At 47.1% G+C, this 20,454-nt stretch overlaps 1 protein-coding gene across 1 annotated transcript in view; it reads right to left on the reverse strand.

Annotated features, from left to right (window-relative positions):
- Positions 1-20,454, reverse strand: part of NPFFR1 (neuropeptide FF receptor 1) — a 36,110-nt gene that overhangs the window by 10,848 nt on the left and 4,808 nt on the right. The window contains exons 2-3 of the mRNA XM_039478104.2: positions 7,065-7,379; positions 1,284-1,383 (exon numbers count right to left, since the gene is read on the reverse strand). Of these exons, the coding sequence (XP_039334038.1) occupies positions 1,284-1,383; positions 7,065-7,379 (415 nt within the window). The remainder of the gene's footprint in view (positions 1-1,283; positions 1,384-7,064; positions 7,380-20,454) is intronic.

Consider the following 20,454-nt stretch of genomic DNA (forward strand, 5'->3'; position numbering starts at 1 on the left):
CTTAAAGCATGTAGTACTGGCTATGAGTGCAATAGCAGTAAATGGGTAGAGGAGAATCTTGGGGTAATCCAGGAAGGCTTCCTGGATGAGGTGAGACTTGAAGAATACTGCAAACACCACTGAGAGAAGTCGTACTCTCTCATTTCATTCAACAACGATAACAAAACAAAGGTCAATGAAGGGAAGGGAGTTCTGATCACCCAGCTAGTTAGTGGTCTTGTGGAGAGTAGAACCCATCTTCTATCACTTCAGCTGCCTACATCATTGGGTTACAAAAAACCAGAGAGATGGTGTGAACACTAGATTGTACAAAGGGCAGGGCTAAGAAATGCCCATGCTGGGGAGAGAACAAGGAGGAGGGGATGGGTGTACAGAATAAATAAAATGCTGTTAGCAACTGACATTTGGGCTCTATGCCAGGAACTGTGCATAAGCTTTTATAAGCAGGAGCTTACTGAAGCCTCCCAACCACCCTGTAGGGTAGCTACCATTTACAGACGAGACTACAGAGGCTCAGAGTAATTAGGGGACCCGCCCAACAGGATACACCTAGGCAGGAATGAGCATACCTCCAGCTGATCTGCCTGGCCACCGTTCCCTGGGGTGAAGCACCCAGAGGACGCCCTTCCACCACTAACAAGGCAGTGGGGAGGAGAACTCACACAGTGCAATGCAGAGGCCTCCTGGGTTCAGGGCCTTATTGATTGCAGAGCCTCCTTGTCCCTGGATCTGCTCCATACCTCTGGCCACATGACAGACTCACAGACTTAACCAGAGAATCTGATGGAATGTGAGGCCAAAAGACCAGACGGGGTGGAGATGGGGATTGAGGGAGGCCTGGGCTGCTGGGGACCAGCAAGGAGCCAGTGGCGGGAGGGTAAGACACAGGGAGAGACCCTTCCTCCCCAGCCATACCGAGGCCCACCCATAAGCTGGCTCCCTTAGCCCTGGCTCTCCTGGCTCTGACAGGGGTGGCAAGATTCTCGCCACTCAGGAAAGGAGGACTGCTCTCAAGCTCCTCACAGGCCCCGGGAATCCCGACGAAAGCCAACTAAGGCTGCCTCCAGGCCTTCCAGAAGGAGGTGGTGGTGTCCTCTTCCGGTCCCTCAAGTTTAGGAAAAGGGCAGCTGGGCCCACAGCCCTTCTCTTTATGGCTCAGGATTTAGCCCCACTTACCACAGGGCAGCCCCAGCCTTCCAGCCAACCCAGCATTAGAGACAGTGGCTCCTCTTAATGCCAGGCCCTAGTTGGCCCAGGGATAATCCAGCCAGGAAACCTCTTACCTTTCCACAGCAATGGCCACCAGCGTGAAAACAGAAGCTGACACAGACATACCCTGTACCAAGCCGCTCATCTTGCATGTGGCGTTGTCGAAGGGCCACCCTGCAATGACAGAGGCCCCCACAGAGTGAGAAAGGCTCACATCAAGAGCCAGAGGGAACAAGCCCTCCAAGCCGGGTCCCCTCTGAGCCCTGTTTATATAGGGCATTGATTCTAGGACCCCCAAGTATTCCAAAATCCACACATAATCAAGTCCTGCAGTCAGCCTTGCAGAACCTGTGTATAGAAAAAGGCAGCCCTCTGCATATATACGGTAATATGGTTTGGCTGTATACCCATCCAAATCTCATCTTGAATTGTAGTTCCCATAATCCCCATGAATCACGGGAAGGACCCAGTGGGAGGTAACTGAATCACGGGGGTGGTTCCCCCCATGCTAGTTTTGGGATGGCAAGTTCTCGCGAGATTTAATGGTTTTATACGGGGCTTCTCCCTTCGCTCGGTTCTCATTCTTCTCTCTCCTGCTGCCTTGTGAAGGACCTGCTTCCCCTTCCACCACGATTATAAGTTTCCTGAGGCTTTCCCATCTCTGCAGAACTGTGAGTCAATTAAACCTCTTTCCCCCCAGAATTACCCAGTCTCAGGCATGTCCTTATAGAAGCATAAGAATGGGCTAACATACACAGGTTTTGCATCCTGGGAATACTGTATTTTTAATTCGTATTTGGTTGAAAAAAACCCTCATATAAATGGACCCATGCCGTTCAAACCCATGTTGTTCACTGGTCAACAGTATTAGTGAGATTTTCTTTGTGCTGACCAGTGATTTATCTCCATGAGCTTTAGACCATCCAGCCCTGCCTGGCTCTTTGCTCCCTTAGCCCTGTCTCAGGATCTCAGCCAGTGGTTCTCCACACTGGCTGCTCACAAGAATCACCTGGAGAGCTTTGCAAAGAACAAATGCTCAGACCCATGCCAGGCCAATTACAATCAGAATCTCTAGTGGTAGGACCCAGAAAACAGTTATTTTGTTTTGTTTGAGATAGGATCTCACTTTATCACCCAGGCTGGAGTACAATGGTGTGATCATAGCTCACTGCAGCCTCAACTTCCTGGGCTCAAACGATGCTACTACCTCAGCCTCCTGAGTAGCTGGAACCATAGGCATGTGCCACCACACTCAGCTTTTTATTTTTTGTAGAGGTGGGATCTTGCTATGTTGTCCAGGCTAGTTTTGAACTCCTGGGCTGAAGCAATCCTCCTGCTTCAGCCTCCCAAAGTGATAGAAGTGTAAGCATGAGCCACTGTGCCCAGCCCACATCAGTTTTTTGTTGTTTTTTTTTTTTTTTTTTTAGGATGGGATTTTGCTATGTTGTCCAAGCTGGTTTCTAACTCCTGCGCTCAATGATCTCTTGCCTCACCTTCCTAAGTAGCTGCGATTACAGGTGCACCCCATCACTCCTGGCTCTCCATCAGTATTTTAAAAATCAACCCAGAGGATTCAAGTGGCAGCCATAGTTGAGAACCACTAGGACAAATCAATCAATAGGGAGAGGTATGAGCAGCGCCAGCCCCCACATCCTGGGCTTCTCCTTTGTCGGGAGACCTGGGCCCTACCTGCTCTCGAGACTGTAACCACATCACTGGTCACAGCTTTGTTCCTGAGGCTGTCTTGGTAGCAGCCTGGTGTCTCTGCCCCTCTAGACCCGGAGGCCCACCTTATTCTTGTCTTGCATGCCTGAGACAGGAGTCTCCTCTGGAATCTGTAGCCCTCTTTTTACCAATTACGTTGACTTTCTGCCTGCACACTTATAAGTACAAGCACCAGCTCATTCAATCCTCACAACAGCCCTGCTATTATCATACCAGCTTTACAAATGAAAAAATTCGAGGGGAGATTAATGTACAGTCTCTTTGCCCCCAAATCAATATGGATTAGTGGTGTCAGTCAGGTCTAGGTGCTGGGGAGTTTCAGTGTCATGGGAAGTTAACATTGCTATAGAAAACAGAGTGGCTCTACTTGGAAAACTGTGAATGTGCAAACTCTCAGACCCAGCAGTTCCTCTCCTGAGTTCATATCCTTGAAGACATTCCCGCAGGACCCATAAATGTGTCCACTGCCATGTTATTTGTAATGATGGAGTTGGAATGGTATGCCAGTAAATCAGCTCTTAAAAAAACAAAAAATAAAAACCAACAAGAAAACAAAACAAATTTTAAGTTAAACAAACAAAAACCCTGGTTTGTTGCATTTGCCAGTTTCTGTGGTATAAGCCTCCCTACACAGCAAAGTTCAAACTACCAATATGTTATCACTTGAGAATAAATGTCCACAACTGGCCCTCACCACTAGGGAGAGGCCATCCTGGTGCCCACCCCTGGAAGACTGGAGGTTAAATGTGGTAGACACACACCACGGAGTACAAGGCAGCGGCTGGAAGCCACAGGTCAGTTATCCACAAGGAAACATGCATAAAAAGCTTAGCAAAAAAAAAAAAAAAAAGGAAGAAATAGAATGAGATCTATGACACAAACCATTCATTTAAATTAACAATATAACCAGGAGAATTCTGATACAGGAAAATCCTGGCAGAGAAAAAACACAAAAGGGAAATAATGTCTCCCAAGCAGACATTAAAATATACTACCTATCAAGCCCAAACGCAGCGGTTCTCCCCTGTAATCTCAGCACTTTGGGAGGCCGAGGTGGGTAAATCGCTTGAGCTCAGGAGTTTGAGAACAGCCTGGCCAATATGGTGAAACCCCATTTCTACAAAAAAATATAAAATATTAGCCAGGTGTGGTGGCACATGCCTGTAGTCCCAGCTACTCGGGAGGCTGAGAGGTGGGAGGATCCTTTTAGCCTGGGAAGTTGAGGCAGCAGTGAGCCATGATCATACCACTGCACTCAGCCAGGGTAACAGACTAAGACCCTGTCTCAAAAAATAAAAATATATTCTATCAGACATCTATAATTAAAACAGTGTGCTACTAGTGCATGAACAGATGAATAAATCAGTAGAATAAGAGAGAAAGCCCAGCAATAGACCCAGGTACGGCAGAAACTTAGTACATGATGAAGGTAGCATCTGAAACCATGGTGACAAAGACTGACTTTTTGATTAATGGTGCTGCATCATCTGGGTAGCCATTTGGAAAAAGATAAAATTAGATCCATATCTCACACCATACACAAGAATAAGCTACAAGTGGAATAGGAATCTAAATGTAAAAACAGACGTTACACAAGTACTAGAAAAAAACAGGTGAGTTCTTTTTAACTTATGTGTAGGGAAAGGCTTTCTAATTATGTTTCAGAATCCAGAGGCCATTATAAAAAGAGATTGGTAAGTGTGTATACATAAAAAAAAAATTTTAGCTGAGTGTGCTGGCATGCGCCTGTAATCCCAGCTACTCAGGAGGCTAAGTCAGGACAATCACTTGAACCCCGTGAGGGAAATCATGCCACTGCATCCCAGCCTGGGTAAGAGAGCAAGACTCCATCTCAAGAAAAAAAAAAAAGAGAGAATTATTAAAATTTTTAATTGCTTAGCAAAAATTTCTGTAAACAAAGCCAAAGATAACCAACAAATTGAGAAGATATTTGTATTATGATATATCACAGACAAAGAGCTTTTACCCCAAATGTATGAAGAACTCATAAAAATTGAGGGACAGGTCAGGTGCAGTGGCTTAAGCCTGTAATCCTAGCACTTTGGGAGGCCGAGGCAGGTGGATCACGAGGTCGAGAGATCGAGACCATCCTGGTCAACACGGTGAAACCCCGTCTCTACTCAAAATACAAAAAATTAGCTGGGCATGGTGGCGCGTGCCTGTAATCCCAGCTACTCAGGAGGCTGAGGCAGGAGAATTGCCTGAACCCAGGAGGCAGAGGTTGCGGTGAGCCGAGATCGCGCCATTGCACTCCAGCCTGGGTAACAAGAGCGAAACTCCGTCTCAGAAAAAAAAAAAAAAAAAAAAAAAATGAGGGACAAAGGACTAAAAAACCTGATTGAAGTATGAAAAGATAGAAGCAACTTGAGAAGCTCAGGTTAGGCATGGTGGCTTATGCCTGTAATCCCAGCACTTTGTGAGGCCAAGGCAGGAGGATTGCTTGAGCCCAGGAGTCCAAGACCAGCTATGTGAAGTTTTATTTAATTGCAGAAGATTCTATTAGAAACAACATGAATACACATCAAAATAAATTGTAGTACATACATACAATGGAATTCTAGCAGTAGGTGAAAAGAATGAGAAACTCTTTTATCTATTAGTAGGGGCTAACAACATGTAGGTGGGTTTTAATGAATCTTATTTACGGTATACATGATATATATTTTAAGTGGTGTTGGATGGGAAGTAAAAGTACGGGGCCGACTGTTTGGAAACTTAGCATATCTTTAATTTGCTTGCACTCACATAAAATATTTTTTGAAAGAGACACAAGAAACTGGCAACAATTGGTTACCTCCCAGGAGGGAGAGGAGCTGGGAGGCCAGAGGACAGGGGTGGAAGGGAGATTTTTTCACTGGAGAACTTTGGTAGCTTTGACTATTGAATCATGAGTATATGAAAAAGACGGACAGACACCAACTCAACCAGCTCGTGACCTCACCATATCACTGTTGACTGGTATTCATGCTTATGTGCATGCATGTATGCATCTCTGCACATGTGTGTCTGAGTACACATGTGTGTGTCTAGTGTTGGAAAGGAAGGGGATGCAGTTTATACTATTCATCGGCAAAGGAGGCTGGGATTCAGCAGTGGGTAACGGTTCCACCGGACATAGCCAGTACTGCGGAGGGGAGCTGAGTCTGCACTGGCTTCAATTCCTGGTTCCAAGAACCTACAGAAATGTAGGCTGTGGCTCCCTCTGCTCCAAGTCAGTGAAGTCACTTTGAGTGGGGCTGTCTAGGCTCTGGATTCTGAGGACTAGTGAGCTGCTGGGAGCTCTGAGCTCAGAATCTGCAGGCTCAGACCTCTAGGGGTCTTCCATAGCTCTGAAAACCAATCCCTCATCAGGAGTCTCAGGTTGGTGGAACCTTGATTCTAAAACAAGAAAGGCCAGTCGCATGAGAGAGTAGAGAGTATATATGGCCCTATTCTGACAGCTGCAGATGCAGAAATTTAGAGGTCAAGTGGTCCACTGACAAATTTAGAGGTCAAGTGGCCAGTCAGTCCCTGCTTGGACACGCCAAGATTCAGGGAGCTCATTACTTACAGGGCAGGACTCTCTTCTGTGCCCTGCTCAATTCCCAGTTCAAATGAGTGGATTTTTAGTTTCCGATTCAGAGGAAACCTGCCTCCCTTCCATTTCTCCCATTGGCTCTATTTCTGCCCTTGGGAGCTCCGTGAGAGAGTGAGACTGAATGGTATAATACAGTAATTAGAAGTGTGGGTGTGAGAATGTGGACCTTGACACCTATTAGCTGTGTGACTACAGGCCAGTTTCTTAGTTACTCTGAGCATGTACGTTTCCTCTTCCATAAAATGGGGATAACCATAAACTCTACTTCATTGGATTTTTGTGAGGATGAATTAATATAATGCGTGAAGAGTAAGTAACATCATGCCAGGCACAAAGAAAGTGGGGAATCGTTATATCTCTTATTTCTAGTCTAACTCCTCAGCCTCAAGACTATCTTGAGAGTTTGAGACCACGCATGGCCAAGAGGCCAGCCCAGCAATGACGTCTGCCTTCCAAGCTTCGATTTCCGGCCTTAGCTGAGAAGCTGAAGTGGGGATGAGGGACACTCCTGCTGTGGACTGTCCATACTCACCAGTGATGAGGTTGTCCACAAGGGTGGTGGGCATGCAGAAGATGCCCACCAGCAGGTCACTGACAGCCAGGTTGAGGATGAACATGTTGGTGACGGTGCGCATGTGCCGGTTCTTGAGCACGATGAAACAGACCAGGGCGTTGCCCACCATGCAGAGCAGGAAGATGAGCGCATAGGCCACAATGAACATGGCTGCCACAGGGGAGGTGTGCTGGTAGTAGGAGGAGAAGGTGAGGTTCGCAGCCAGGGTGGCCTCAGCGTTAGTCCCATTCTGACTTAGGGGCCAACTGCTGTTGGGAGGCTGGGAGGGCTCCCCTAGGACCAAAGAAATATATGGGTCAGGACCTTAGGCAAAGAAAAGTTTACTGATTTCTCACCACTGGTGAGATTCTTCGTGTGCCAAATCTTAACCATGCCCTGGTCCCCTAAGTATGTACCCAGCTCCAGTTGCAACTGGATGCACTGATCCAAGACTTTCAGCCTTGTTTGATCAAGATTTTCAAACCCTAGTCTTGTATTTCATGCCCTGTCTTGCCCATAACTCATTCCCCAATGTTGGTCATTCTTGATTAACTCCCCCACCCCATGTAGGTTCCAACTTTCTTGGCCCTGCTGTATGCCCCAGAGGCTAACCTCTAAGTACTGCATTGCCCTGGTTCCCTTGTCTTCTGACTTCTAGCTGTGTTCAGCCAATGCCAGGCACTGAAGGAGATGGGAGGGCAGGAGCAGAAAGGTCAGGGTATTTGTCTTCTGATTCCCTTCCTGCCTGACCCAATTCTGCCAGCAGCTGTTTTTTCCTGCGGCCACAGCCTGCTCCCATGGGTGACCCGCCTTCCGTGGCTCTAGCCCTCACCTGACTACAGTAACACTGTTCCCTCTCCTTCACTCACAGGCCCACAAATGGTAACTGCTTCCTGGTTGTGAGTCCCTGGGTGCTTCACTGTTTCCAGCTGGTTCTCTTACTCCTCCCCTCTTCCATTAAACTCGATTTAGTTAAACCCTTTCTGAGTATACCATTTGTTTTCTGCTGTGACCCAATTATTACACCCTGAAACTCTCTGATGTCGTTCCTCTTCATCTCCTCCATGGAACTTTTGTTGAGAAAGGCAAGAAGGCAGTAGAGAAAGGGAGAATGAAGGGGGACTCAGAACCAGGGCTAAGGAACAGAGGTATATCGCATTCAGTAGAGCAGCCAAAACAGAGGCTCCTGCTCGACCTTCGCCTCCTCCCGTCCTGTGATCAGCTGTTCCGCCTGTATAGCATTTAACAAAGCACTTCCACATCTATTATTTTATTTAGCTCTCTGAGCCAGCCAATGATGTAAGTCATTAAATATTAGCCTCATTTGTTTTCTTTTGTATTTTTTTAAAACCCTCATTGATGCCATCTTGACCAGAGCAAAGAAAAAAAAAAGGAAAATAAAATAAAAACCTTCACTGAATTCCCCTAAGGTGTTAGCTTCATTTGAAATGAAGGTCAGAGAGGTTCCATGGCTTGCTCAAGGGCCCACAGTGAGGCTGCAGCCGAGCTGGTCCTGCTCGGTGCGTCTCTGAATAAGGATCAGGCTTTGGTGTGTCCTTCCTCAGCCTTGTTTTGAAGGGAAGACTCAGTGTCCAACAGCAGCTCTTCTGAGAAGTCATTAGTTGGGGTGACTCATGATGTCTCATAAACTCTCCTCCTGCCTTCCTCTGGGACTGAACGTAGCCTGTTCCAGGGGATGAAGAGTCCCTCCGGAATCTTTCTGTCACATCCAGAACTCAGCCACTGGCCTGGAGGCTCACTGAAGGCTGGGGGCCAGCCAGGAGGCTAGAGGTCCTCGTGGGAGCAGGGCCAGTGAGCTGGCACCATCCGGGCTGCAGGGAACAGGAGTGTTGGGATGAGGCAGAGGGACTGTGCTGGGAGGTGGAGAAGCTGCAAATTTCCTGTGCCTGACGAGAGACGATACTCCCATGCTTAGGCCTTCCGAGGACTTCCAGTTGCACTCAAACATCTTTATTTTAATATGGAAAATGTCTAACATGTAGAAGAGAGAGGATTATAACAAACATACACAAGAATATAAAGTTTAATGAGCTGTTATTAGAGAGATTCATATAAAGAACCCCCATGTATACATCATCTGCTTTCAACAGTTATCAGCTTGAGACCTGGAGTTGTTTCATCCACATCCCCACTTCTCTTTGGATTATTTGAAGCAAATACCAGACATTACTTATTTTCATCCATAAATGTTTCAGTTTGTACCTTTAAAAAATAAGGACTCAGCCAGGCGTGGTGGCTCACGCCTGTAATCCCAGCACTTTGGGAGGCCGAGGCAGGTAGATTACCTGAGGTCAGGAGTTGAAGACTAGCCTGATGAACATGGTGAAACCCTGTCTCTCCTGAAAATACAAAACACCGGTCAGGCATGGCAGTGGGCACTTGTAATCCCAGCTACTTGGGAGGCTGAGGCAGGAGAATTGCTGGAACCCAGGAGGCGGAGGTTGCAATGAGCCGAGATCATACCATTGCACTCCAGCCTGGGTGGCAGAGTGAGACTCCATCTCAAATAAATACTAAAAATAAGTGAAAAATGTGATGTCCACCATTATCAAACCTAACAAAATTAACAATATGTCATTAAATATCCAGTATCCAGCAAAGTTTCCTGATTGTTTAATAACTTTTTAAATAGTTGGTTTGTTTGAGTGAGGATCCAAGCAAGATTTCTGTTTCTATTACCTATTATTATGTCGTGAACCACCTCAAAATTTAATGGTATGGCACTGTGGCTTGGCAATCTTTGTGGTTCTTCTCTCTTGAGACATTCGTGCAGCTGCTGCAGTTATCTGCTGGCTCAGCTGGGGCTGGGAGGTCCAAGATGTCCCTCACATGGCTGGTGATTAGTGCTGGCAATTGGCTGGGATGTCCCGGGTCTCTACATAGCCTCTCATCCTCCAGGAAGCTTGTATGGGCTTCTTCAGAGAACACTGGTCTCAGGGTTCCAAGAGAGCAAGAGAAGAAGCTACAAGCTTCGTTAAGTCCTAGATTCTGGAATTTTCACATCATCTCTGTCACATTCTATTGGCCAAAGCAAGTCACGAGGGATGCCCGGTTTCAAGCCAGTGGAGAAATAGTTTCACCTCTTGATAGGAAAGAAAGCAACATGGCATTGCAGAAGAGGTGTGGACATGGAATTGTGATTCATTGGGGTCCATTATGATAAAACCTACCATCATCCTCATACTGCATTTGGTCAATGTGACACCAAAGTCTCTTTTAGTTCACAGATTTTCCCTCTGTCTCTTTTTCCCTCTGCAGCATATTTGTTGTATGGACTGTCATTGGTCTGTAGAGCTTCTGCAGACTGGATTTTGCTAATTGCTCCCTCATGATGTCATTTTACATGTTCTGCTCTCTGTCCCCTGTACTTGGTAGTCAGATCTAGAGTCTTGATCGGATTATATCCAGTGGCATTTCTCTTTGTGGTGCTAGGCTCAATTAGGGGACTCAGGTGAGGTACCTCTGCCTTCTGGGCTTAAGCAATCCTCCTGCCTCAGCCTCCTGAGTAGCTGGGACCATAGGCATGCACCATCAAGCTGGGTTAATTTAAGGTTATTTTGTAGAGATGAGGTCTCACTATGTTGCCTAGGCTGGTCTTGAATTCCTAATCTTGAGCAATCCTCCTGTCTTGGCCTCCCAAAGTGCTAGGATTACAGGCATGAGCTACTGTGCCATAAGTTTTTAACAGTGTTTTCAGCAAACACTAAGGATTATTGCCTAGACCCCTCATTGCTTTTTTTTTTTTTTTTTTTTTTTTTTTTTTTTTGAGACAAAATTTTGCTCCTGTGGCCCAGACTGGCTGCAATCTTGGCTCACTGCAGCCTCTGCCTCTCAGGTTCAAGTGATTCTCCTACCTCAGCCTCCCTAGTAGCTGGGATTACAGGTGCACGCCACCACATCTGGCAAATTTTGTATTTTTAGTAGAAACAGTGTTTCGCCATGTTGGCCAGTCCGGTCTCAAACTCCTGACCTCAGGTGATCCACCTGCCTCAGCCCATTACGCATAAATGCTGTCTTCCCATAGAGAGCTAAAAGACGGGGCAAGCCAAGGCCCTGGGATTGGAAGAGGCAGGAGTGTGTGAGGAGCTAAGTGGATGGCAAAGTGACCAGAGCGTCATGGGCAAAGGGGAGAGTGGTACTGAGTGAGGCCAGAGAGATGTCAGCAGGGATCAGACCATGCAGTGTTTCAGAGGCCCTGCTAAGGAGCGTGGATTGTATTGGCAATGCAGTGAGGGTTGGTGGCTGAGGCAGGTTGCAGTGAGTCAGGATCGTAGCCATTGCCTGTAGTCCCAGCTACTCAGGAGGTTAAGGTGGGAGATTACTTGAGCCTGAGAAGTCAAGGCTGCAAGGAGCTGTGATTACACTACTGCACTCCAGCCTGGGTGACAGAGCAAGACTCTGTCTCAAAGAAAAAGAAAGAAAAGAAAACAGAAAAACAGACATTTCCTGGATGTGACCTAGGGTAGGTCATATCATCTCCCTGGAAACCAGACTCTTCGTTGATAAAAATGGAGATAAATGAACACCTACCAAAGAAGGGCTGTGGCGAGGATTTGATGAGACAACGTGTGGGAACTGAGAGCACATCCTACACATGGCACGCGGTGTGAGGCAGCAGCAGCGTGTGAACACAATGTTTTTATAATACTCTTGGTGTGGGCCTCCCTACAAGCCTAAAAGAAGTGCACCTAAAAAAACAATCCCTGACCAGGCAGGGTGGCTCACACCTGTAATCCCAGCACTTTGGGAGGCCAAGGTGAGCAGATCACCTCAGGTCAGGAGTTCAAGACCAGCCTGGTCAACATGGTGAAACCCCATCTCTACTAAAAATACAAATACTAGCTGGGCGTGGTGGCAGGTGCCTATAATCCCAGCTACTTGGGAGGCTGAGGCAGGAGAATCACCTGAACTGGGAGGTGGAGGCTGCAGTGAGCCAAGATCATGCCACTGCTTGCCAGCCTGGGCAACAAAGCAAGACTTTGCCAAAAAAAAAAAAAAAAAAAAAAAGGAATGAGAGAGAGAGAGAAAAGAAAAGCAAAGAATCCCTAAATGAATGAGCTTAACCCAGAATCAGTCTGAGTGTTTCCCTGAGTTCACAGGCCTCCCACTGATGGCTTCATCTTTGTTATCATCTGCTTGTTGATCCTGGGAACACATGGGTGCTCCACCTCTTCCTGAGAGGCTGCCAGTGAACCCAGGCCTGGGTGGAGAGGCGCTGGACCAGCTGAAGAACACAACGCAGGGCTGCCAAGCACATGCAGCACGAACATGACTGATGGCTGCTAACTACACGAAACAGGAAGTCCAAGTTCATTTGTAATCTGAGCAATGCAATTTTAAATGAATGTTGGGTTAACCTTTTCGTCAGACTGGCAATAATTGAAGTATTCAGTAAGGGCCAGAGCATAGCTTTGCCCTGTAGGGAGGGGCGTGGGGTCGGGGGACAACAAATTAGCTCTTCGCAGTCAAGGCACATCCGTCCAGAGCCCTAGTGAGGAACCCGCCCCCAGATCCAGCCATTCCACTTCTCACAATTGCCCTAAGGAACAGAGTGAGAGGTCTCAGGGTGAGAGGGAAAGTACTGACCATCGGACATTGCAATGGTTACAAAATAGTATGATCAGTCAGGCGCAGTGGCTCACCCCTGTAATCCATGCACTTTGGGAGGCCGAGGTGGGTGGATCACAGGGTCAGGAGTTCAAGACCAGCCTGGCCAAGATGGTGAAACTCATCTCTACTAAAAATACAAAAATTAGTTAGGCATAGTGGCTGGAACCTGTAATCCCAGCTGAGGCAGAGAAGTGCTTGAACCCGGGAGGCAGAGGTTGCAGTGAGCCAAGATACGTGCCATTGCACTCCAGCCTGGGTGACAGAGTGAGACTCTGCCCCCACCCCCCAAAAATAGTACGTACATGCATTGTAAGTCCATATTCTGTATAAAAAGCATATGTTTATGTGAACTGTAGATGACAGAAAAAATAAGTGTTTGTCCACAAGGGGTGGTATTTCCTCAAGTGATTTTTATTTTCAGTTTTTCTAGCTTGCATTTAACCTTTCTAATCAGAAAGAAACTCTGATAGCTGTGATAAAATACCGATGATGTCACTGGTTCTTGGCCCTGACTCATCAAAATCACCTGGCTTTTAACAATACAGATCCTGCCCCTTCCAACTGGATCAGAATCTCTAGAAGGTGGTAGGGAGGTATGGGTGATGGGGTGGGGATGGGGTTGTTCAGGCGCTGGTATTTTTCAAAAAAACTCCCCTGGTGATTTCCATTTGTAGCCAGATTTGAGAACCACTGAACCATATAGTCCCTGCCCTCGGGGCACTCACAGTCAGGTTTAATGCGGCTTCACATTTTGCGGGGGGGGGTCACCAAATTCTTTGAGTCCCTGATGTATTTTGATTCCTTCACAGATGCCTTCCTAGGGCTTCCTTTTGTTATGCCAATAAATGGTTCCTGTTTGGAGGAACGTATGGTCTCCAAAAGCAATGGGTCCTGTCCCAAAAAGAGCCCTGGATATTGACACACACTTTCAGGGGAGTGTTGAGTATCATGGTTTGGGCTCACCCTGCATCCATGACCCCTTCTTTCTAGATTACTGATTTTTCCCCTGGGGAGTCAGCCTTCTCCTCACATGGAGCTTTTGAGGGACTCTCTATCAGGAGTCTGCACTAACCCATGGCCAGAGGATGCCAATCAGACCTCATCTGCTTTGGATTTGCCTCTGAGTCTTTGTAATACAGATTTTCCGTCCCTTGGATGGCCTCCCCCCACCCTTCCAATGGATTCCCAGTGTTGGTTATGTTGCCCAGCACTCGCTTCTATATTGCTTGTAACCCTAGGGTCTTGGCGAATACAAGGGGATTAAAATTAGTCATCCATGGACCTCCTGTGAGTCTGCAGAGTCCAGGTTCAGAATCCCAGGGTCAGAGAAAGTGGTAGAGATGGGCAGGGGTAGCACCACAGACCCCCAAGATTCCTGTTCCCTAGATATTTGTGCCCACCTCCCTCCCCAACACCATCCCACGTGCTGTCTCTTAACAGGCCATGTAATCTTTCAGAGACTATGCTGATGCAGAAGGGAGAGGACACTGACGTGGGAATCAGAAAGCATGACTGGTCACTGACTGCTTATAAGAGGTTGGAGGCCAGGCACAGTGGCTCATGCGTATAATCCCAGCACTTTGGGAGACCGAGGGAGGCACATCACCAGGTCAGGTGTTGGACATCAGCCTGGCCAACAAGGTGAAACTTTGTCTCTTCTAAAAATACAAAAATTAGCTGGGTGTGGTGGCAGGTACTTGTAATTCCAGCTACTCGGGAGGCTGAGGCAGGAGAATTGCTTGAGCAATTCAAAGTGCTTGAACTAACAGAGTGAGACTCCGTCTTGAAAAAAGAGAAAGAAGCCGGGCGCGGTGGCTCACACCTGTAATCCCAGCACTTTGGGAGGCCGAGGCGGGTGGATCACGAGGTCAAGAGATGGAGACCATCCTGGTCAACGTGGTGAAACCCCGTCTCTACTAAAAATACAAAAAATTAGCTGGGCATGGTGGCGCGTGCCTGTAATCCCAGCTACTCAGGAGGCTGAGGCAGGAGAATTGCCTGAACTCAGGAGGCGGAGGTTGTGGTGAGCCAAGATCGCGCCATTGCACTCTAGCCTGGGTAACAAGAGCGAAACTCCGTCTCAAAAAAAAAAAAAAAAGGAATAAAAAGAAAAAAAAGAGAGTTTGGGGGATTGGGAAACTTGGTTTGGAGGAAAAGCTTGGGAACTTGTTTTAAAGCTACTTTTGCAGTTTTTTGTTTTTTGTTTTTTGTTTTTCACTATGTTGACCAGGATGGTCTCGATCCCTTGACCTCGTGATCCACCCGCCTCGGCCTCCCAAAGTGCTGGGATTACAGGTGTGAGCCACCGCGCCCGGCCCACTTTTGCAGTTTTTCAAGGGAGGTATAGTTTGGCGTGGCTGGGAGACTGATGATAGCGGGCCCTAAGCTTCCATGTCACCCCTTGGTATTTCCAAGAAAACTGGGAAGATCGATTTCATCCCTGTGTTCTCCTTGGCTTTCAAATGTGGAAGGCCTGGGCTTCTTGCCTCTCCCAACCTCATGGGGTTGTTAATACATTCAGAGAGACAGCAGAGTAAATTACAAAGGGCCTTGCAGAACTCCAGACTGCTTATTGACTGCATTAGCTGTCTGCCAGGCAGCGGTGGGGAACCGAGGGGTCGCAGTGTGGCTTCAGTTCATTTGTGTTTGTTCCTAGGGAAGCAAGCCTTGGCAAAACCCTTCTTAACACTGCTTACGAGAGTAAAAAGTGGATGTGGCAGGGGATCTAGGAGGAAGGAGGCCTCTTGAGACCTGCAACCTCCTACTGTTCCTCTTGCAGGAGGAACCAAAGCCCATCCACCCCAGATACCCACCGCAGCAACATGGATTTTGCAAGTCTGGCCTCTTTTTGGTGAGTGAGAGCAGATTGCCCTTCCAAGAATCATTTGGGCTGGCAAAGGCCAAAGATTTTGAGGGCTGAGTTGCTAATACAGCCATCAGGAGCCCCCAAATGAGCCCATCTTTATACTTCTACTCTGGGGCCTTTTTATATCTCCTTGCTTCCTCCAGGAGGGCTCTGGTTTTACCCATCAAAACTTGTATTCAGAAAAGGTTCTTTTTTTTTTTTTTTGGAATGGAGTTTTGCTCTTGTTACCCAGGCTGGAGTGCAATGGCGCGATCTCGGCTCACCGCAACCTCCGCCTCCTGGGTTCAGGCAATTCTCCTGCCTCAGCCTCCTGAGTAGCTGGGATTACAGGCATGTGCCACCATGCCCAGCTAATTTTTTTGTATTTTTAGTAGAGACGGAGTTTCGCCATGTTGACCAGGACGGTCTTCATCTCTTGACCTTGTGATCCACCCGCCTCGGCCTCCCAAACTGCTGGGATTACAGGCTTGAGCCACCGCGCCCGGCCCCAGAAAAGGTTCTTATACAAGTCATTTCCGTCACAGTGAAAACTGAACTGCTTTTTATCACATCCTGAGCCTATACTCTCAGTCTGTTGAAAAGAATTCTAGGCCTTGGAAGGTGGAGGTAGAAGAGGCTTAAGGTGGGAGAAGAGGGGAAAGGAAAGGGGGCGGGTAGAGATTTCCCCATCTCCCTTGGAAAGGCTAAACATATGCCCGGGAGCTTCTTTCTGGATTCAATGGCTGGCTGCTTCCTCAAGGTCTGCAGTTTCAGTTTACCTGCAGGGCTGGTCACATTTCACTTTCCACTTCAGCTAAGCGTAGAGATTTTTCTTTTCTTTTAATTAAATTAGAAATGTCTTAAGGGTAGAAAACATGCCTTGTTCAGCTCAAAATACTCCTCATTTTCTGGCACAGGGCCTAGAACACAAAAACGATCAATGAATGTTGATAAGTCAGTTAGGTACTAAAGGCCATACATCCTCCGAGAAGCATTGCTTTAGCTGTATCCCATAGGCTCTATTAGACAGTATTTCCATTATGATTGAAATATGTGTTGTAAAACATCAAGTTATCTCTGACAAGGAAAGGAGAATTATCTTCATTTCACAGGAAAATCAAAACTCAAAGACCAAAAGAGACTTGCTCTCAGAACACACGGTGCAGTAGTGGGGACCTTCAGGCTTTGGTTGGCTCTGGGATTCAGGGTGCACCAAATAAGCCAGGAGACTTGTTCTGAGTCTGAGCTCCTCCTCAGGTTCTGCCACCTCCAACCGTTTTCTCATCCTCTTTGGGTATCATCGGGTCACATATAAAGACCTCTAGGGTCCATTAGCAGCAATTAGGGATCTTCGATTTGGAGGGAACTTTGCCTTCCCGAGGCTTCTGCTACAAAGCTGACACTTTATGAACAGTGCATGTATCATCTAAAACCTTGCCTGAAGAAGCAGGCACACAGTGGCCAGAGGCAGAACTAGGGTCACTCTGGGCTCAGCTGAGAAGTAACAGAAGAGGACACCTGACCCCTTTGAGATCCATCACTTCCTAACAAGGCATCACCTCTTAGAGTCCTAGGTTACTTATGTTCTCTCCCTCCCCATCCCTAGCAGAATCTTCTTTTAGGAAATATTCCGATAAACTTGTTCACACGGACGAGGAAATGACTTATAACAAAGCGCTGTGTCTCTTTTGGGCTTTTGCATTTCAAAGGGAGTCAGACATTAAATTAGAACAAGGAAAGCTCTAATGATGCAATTTCAGTTATTACCGAGAGAGCTACAAAAAGCTTTTAAGCATGAGAGACATTCTTTATGTTTTTATCTTTTTTTTTTTTTTGGAGATGGAGTCTCATTCTGTTGCTCAGGGTGGAGTGCAGAGGCACGATCTGGGTTCACTGTGACCTCCACCTGCCAGGTTCAAGGAATTCTCTTGCCTCAACCTCCCAAGTACCTGGGATTACAGGTGCCTGCCATCATGCTTACCTAATTTTTGTGTTTTTAGTAAAGATGGCTTTCACCATGTTGGCCAGGCTGGTCTCAAACTCCTGACCTCAGGTGATCCGCCCACCTAAGCTTCCCAAAGTGCCGGGATTACAGGCTAAGTCTTTACGTTTGTGTCTTAAAGAAATCTGATCCAAGTTAGCTGTGTTGTCAGTTCCACTCACAGTGCTTCAGTTTCTTCATTTGTTAACTCAGGGTTGAGCAGCTGCCTTCAGAGACCTGTTGGCTCTAATAGCCCAAGGTTTTTACGGTACAGTGGGCCACCCAATGATTGTAGTAGAAATACTTATTGTAAGTATATCTCCTCAACTCATTGCTGGAAGCAGGGCAGATTGCCATCAAACAGATCATGGACCCAGTGAGGAGAACCAGGCCTACACCCATCTGGCCTCTGCTTTCCCAGCAGCAGCTGAGGCCCCTCCCATTCTCCCCTCCCAGTAAGCCAGGAAGGCGTGGAAGGTCTTCAGGACAAAGCTAGAAAGCTAGATTTCACGGAGGCTGCAGCCCCACAGTGTGCCCAGAATCTAGACCGTTTGTGCAGACCTGCTGCTGTTCAAACCAGGGCAATCTGTGCCTCCTGGGCCTCAGTCTTATCATCTACTAAATGGGGGTGATGTTGTCTCCCTGCTCAATTCCCAGGCTGGGTGGGCAGCCCCAGGATGATGATATGCTTTGTGGGAAAGGTCAGTGCACAGAGACTCTAGCAGCACCATTTCCAAGGGGCATATGAAAAAGTGGCATCCACCTGGACCTCTAAGATCTACTGTGTCCTGTGCTGAAGGGACACCAACTGGTATACTCCTGTCCCCTCTTCTTTCCGGTGATCCTCTTCCCCACATGGCCACTTCCCCACAGCTGTGCCCACTTCCAGCCAGTGTGGGTGTATAACCTCTCAGCCTTTGGGCCTCTTTCAGCCACAGAACTTCCAGGCTGGGTAGGCAGCTGTGGAGGCCCCTGGGGGCTCCCGGAAAGGCTGGGTTTGGGCTGGGGTTGGGCTGGGGAAGGGATCTGATTTGTTGCCCTTCTGCTGACTTGTCCCACAGCATAACATCACACTCAAGCACCAAGTGAGGAAGGCGAATGAGGGTTACCACCTGGTTGACCGCAGCACCTCTGCAGGGGGCTTGGCGGACTGTAGTGCCTGTCTCTAGGTGTTGGGTGAAGGTGTCTGGGCCCTCAGAGACCCCTCCAGGCCATCATTTTCATCCAGCCACCCAATAATTCTCTCTTCTGTCCCCTAGTCTGTCAACAGACCTGTCAGCCCCCACTTGCTCAAGCTGGATATGGGAACTGGTGAGGAGATAGATGCTGGACCAGCCCTGAGTGACAGAAAGTTCTTCCTGAGATTGAGTTGAATTGTCTTACTGCAACTTGCCCTCACAGGTCCCAGTTCTGCTCCCAGGAGCCAGAACAAGAGTGAGTCCCTGTCCCCAGAATCATCCCCCTCTCCCCACCCCAACATCCCAGGATATCCAGCAAGAGGGACCCCAGGCCTCTATCATGGTCAGCCCATTTTGGTACCTCCCCTACCCACCCCCCACCCTACCCTATAACTTTCCTCAAGAATATAAGCCAGATCTCCCCCATCTTAAATATATGCCATTAATTTTTTTGAGATCTAAATTCAGGACTTTATATTTCACTTTTAGGTACCATTCATTTTCTTGGTTTTAATCCAGCATTTTGTTATGTTGAGATAACCTTAAATCTTGACTTTATTGCCTTGTGGATGTTACGGTTCCTATCCACAGATTTGATAAGCACGCCTTTTATTTTCCCTCTAAATTCTTAATGTTATGTCAGGGTTGGATTTCTAGGGAGCCGTAGGCTGCTATCAAGCCTTTCATGAGGCCCCCATTTGGGTCTTCCAGCATCCCTCCCACGGCTCTCTATCAAGCCGCAAGGTTTTTCTGAGAGATCTTGGCAGTATCCTGTTGAACTTTTGTATTCATCTTTTTCCCTCTCAGAAACCCATTCTGGAAGAGGAAATTCAGTAGGTTTAGCTTGATTTGTTCTTCTGTTCGGAAATACTATTTAGTAAAATGTGCATGCTTTGTGAATAGCTGTGTAAAATTAACAGCTGGATGGATTTACAGAAATGTTTACCAACCAGTGGTGTCTCATGAACAGTTGCTCCAAATGGTATTGACTTGATTTTTATTTTTTATAGATTTAAAATAAGTTTTAAGTTTTTTATTGTAAATTGATAATTTATAATTGTATAAACTTTGAGGATACAAAGCGATGGTATAATTCATGAATACAAAGTGGAGTCATTAAATCAAGCCGGTTAACATATCCATCAAATACCTATTTTTTGTGATGAAAACATCTGAAATTTAGTTTTTGTTTAGTTTTTGCTTTTTTTAAGTAAGATTTAAGGAGTCTCACTCTGTTGCCCAGGCTGGAGTGCAGAGATCTTGGATCATTGCAACCTCGGCCTCCCGGGTTTAAGCGATTCTGATGCCTCAGCCTCCTAGGTAGCTGGGATTATAGATGTATACCGCCACGCCCAGCTAATTTTTGTATTGTTAGAGAACAGAGCTTCACCATGTTGACCAGGCTGGTCTTAAACTCCTGATCTCAGGTGATCCACCTGCCTCAGCCTCCCAAAGTACTGGGATTACAGGCATGAGCCACTGCACCCAGCCTCAATCTTTTTTTTTTTTTTCTTTTTTCTTTTTTTTTTTTTTTTTGAGGCAGAGTCTTGCTCTGTCACCCAGGCTGGAGTGCAGTGGCACGATCTCAGCTACCTGCAACCTCCACCTCCCGGGCTCAAGCAGTTCTCCTGCCTCAGTCTCCCGATTCGTTGGGATTACAGGTGTGTACTACCACACTCAGCTGATTTTTTGTATTTTTAGTAGAGAGGAGGTTTCACCATGTTGGCAGGCTGA

The sequence above is a fragment of the Saimiri boliviensis genome, chromosome 12 (assembly GCF_048565385.1).
Source record: "Saimiri boliviensis isolate mSaiBol1 chromosome 12, mSaiBol1.pri, whole genome shotgun sequence".
NCBI lineage: Eukaryota > Metazoa > Chordata > Mammalia > Primates > Cebidae > Saimiri > Saimiri boliviensis.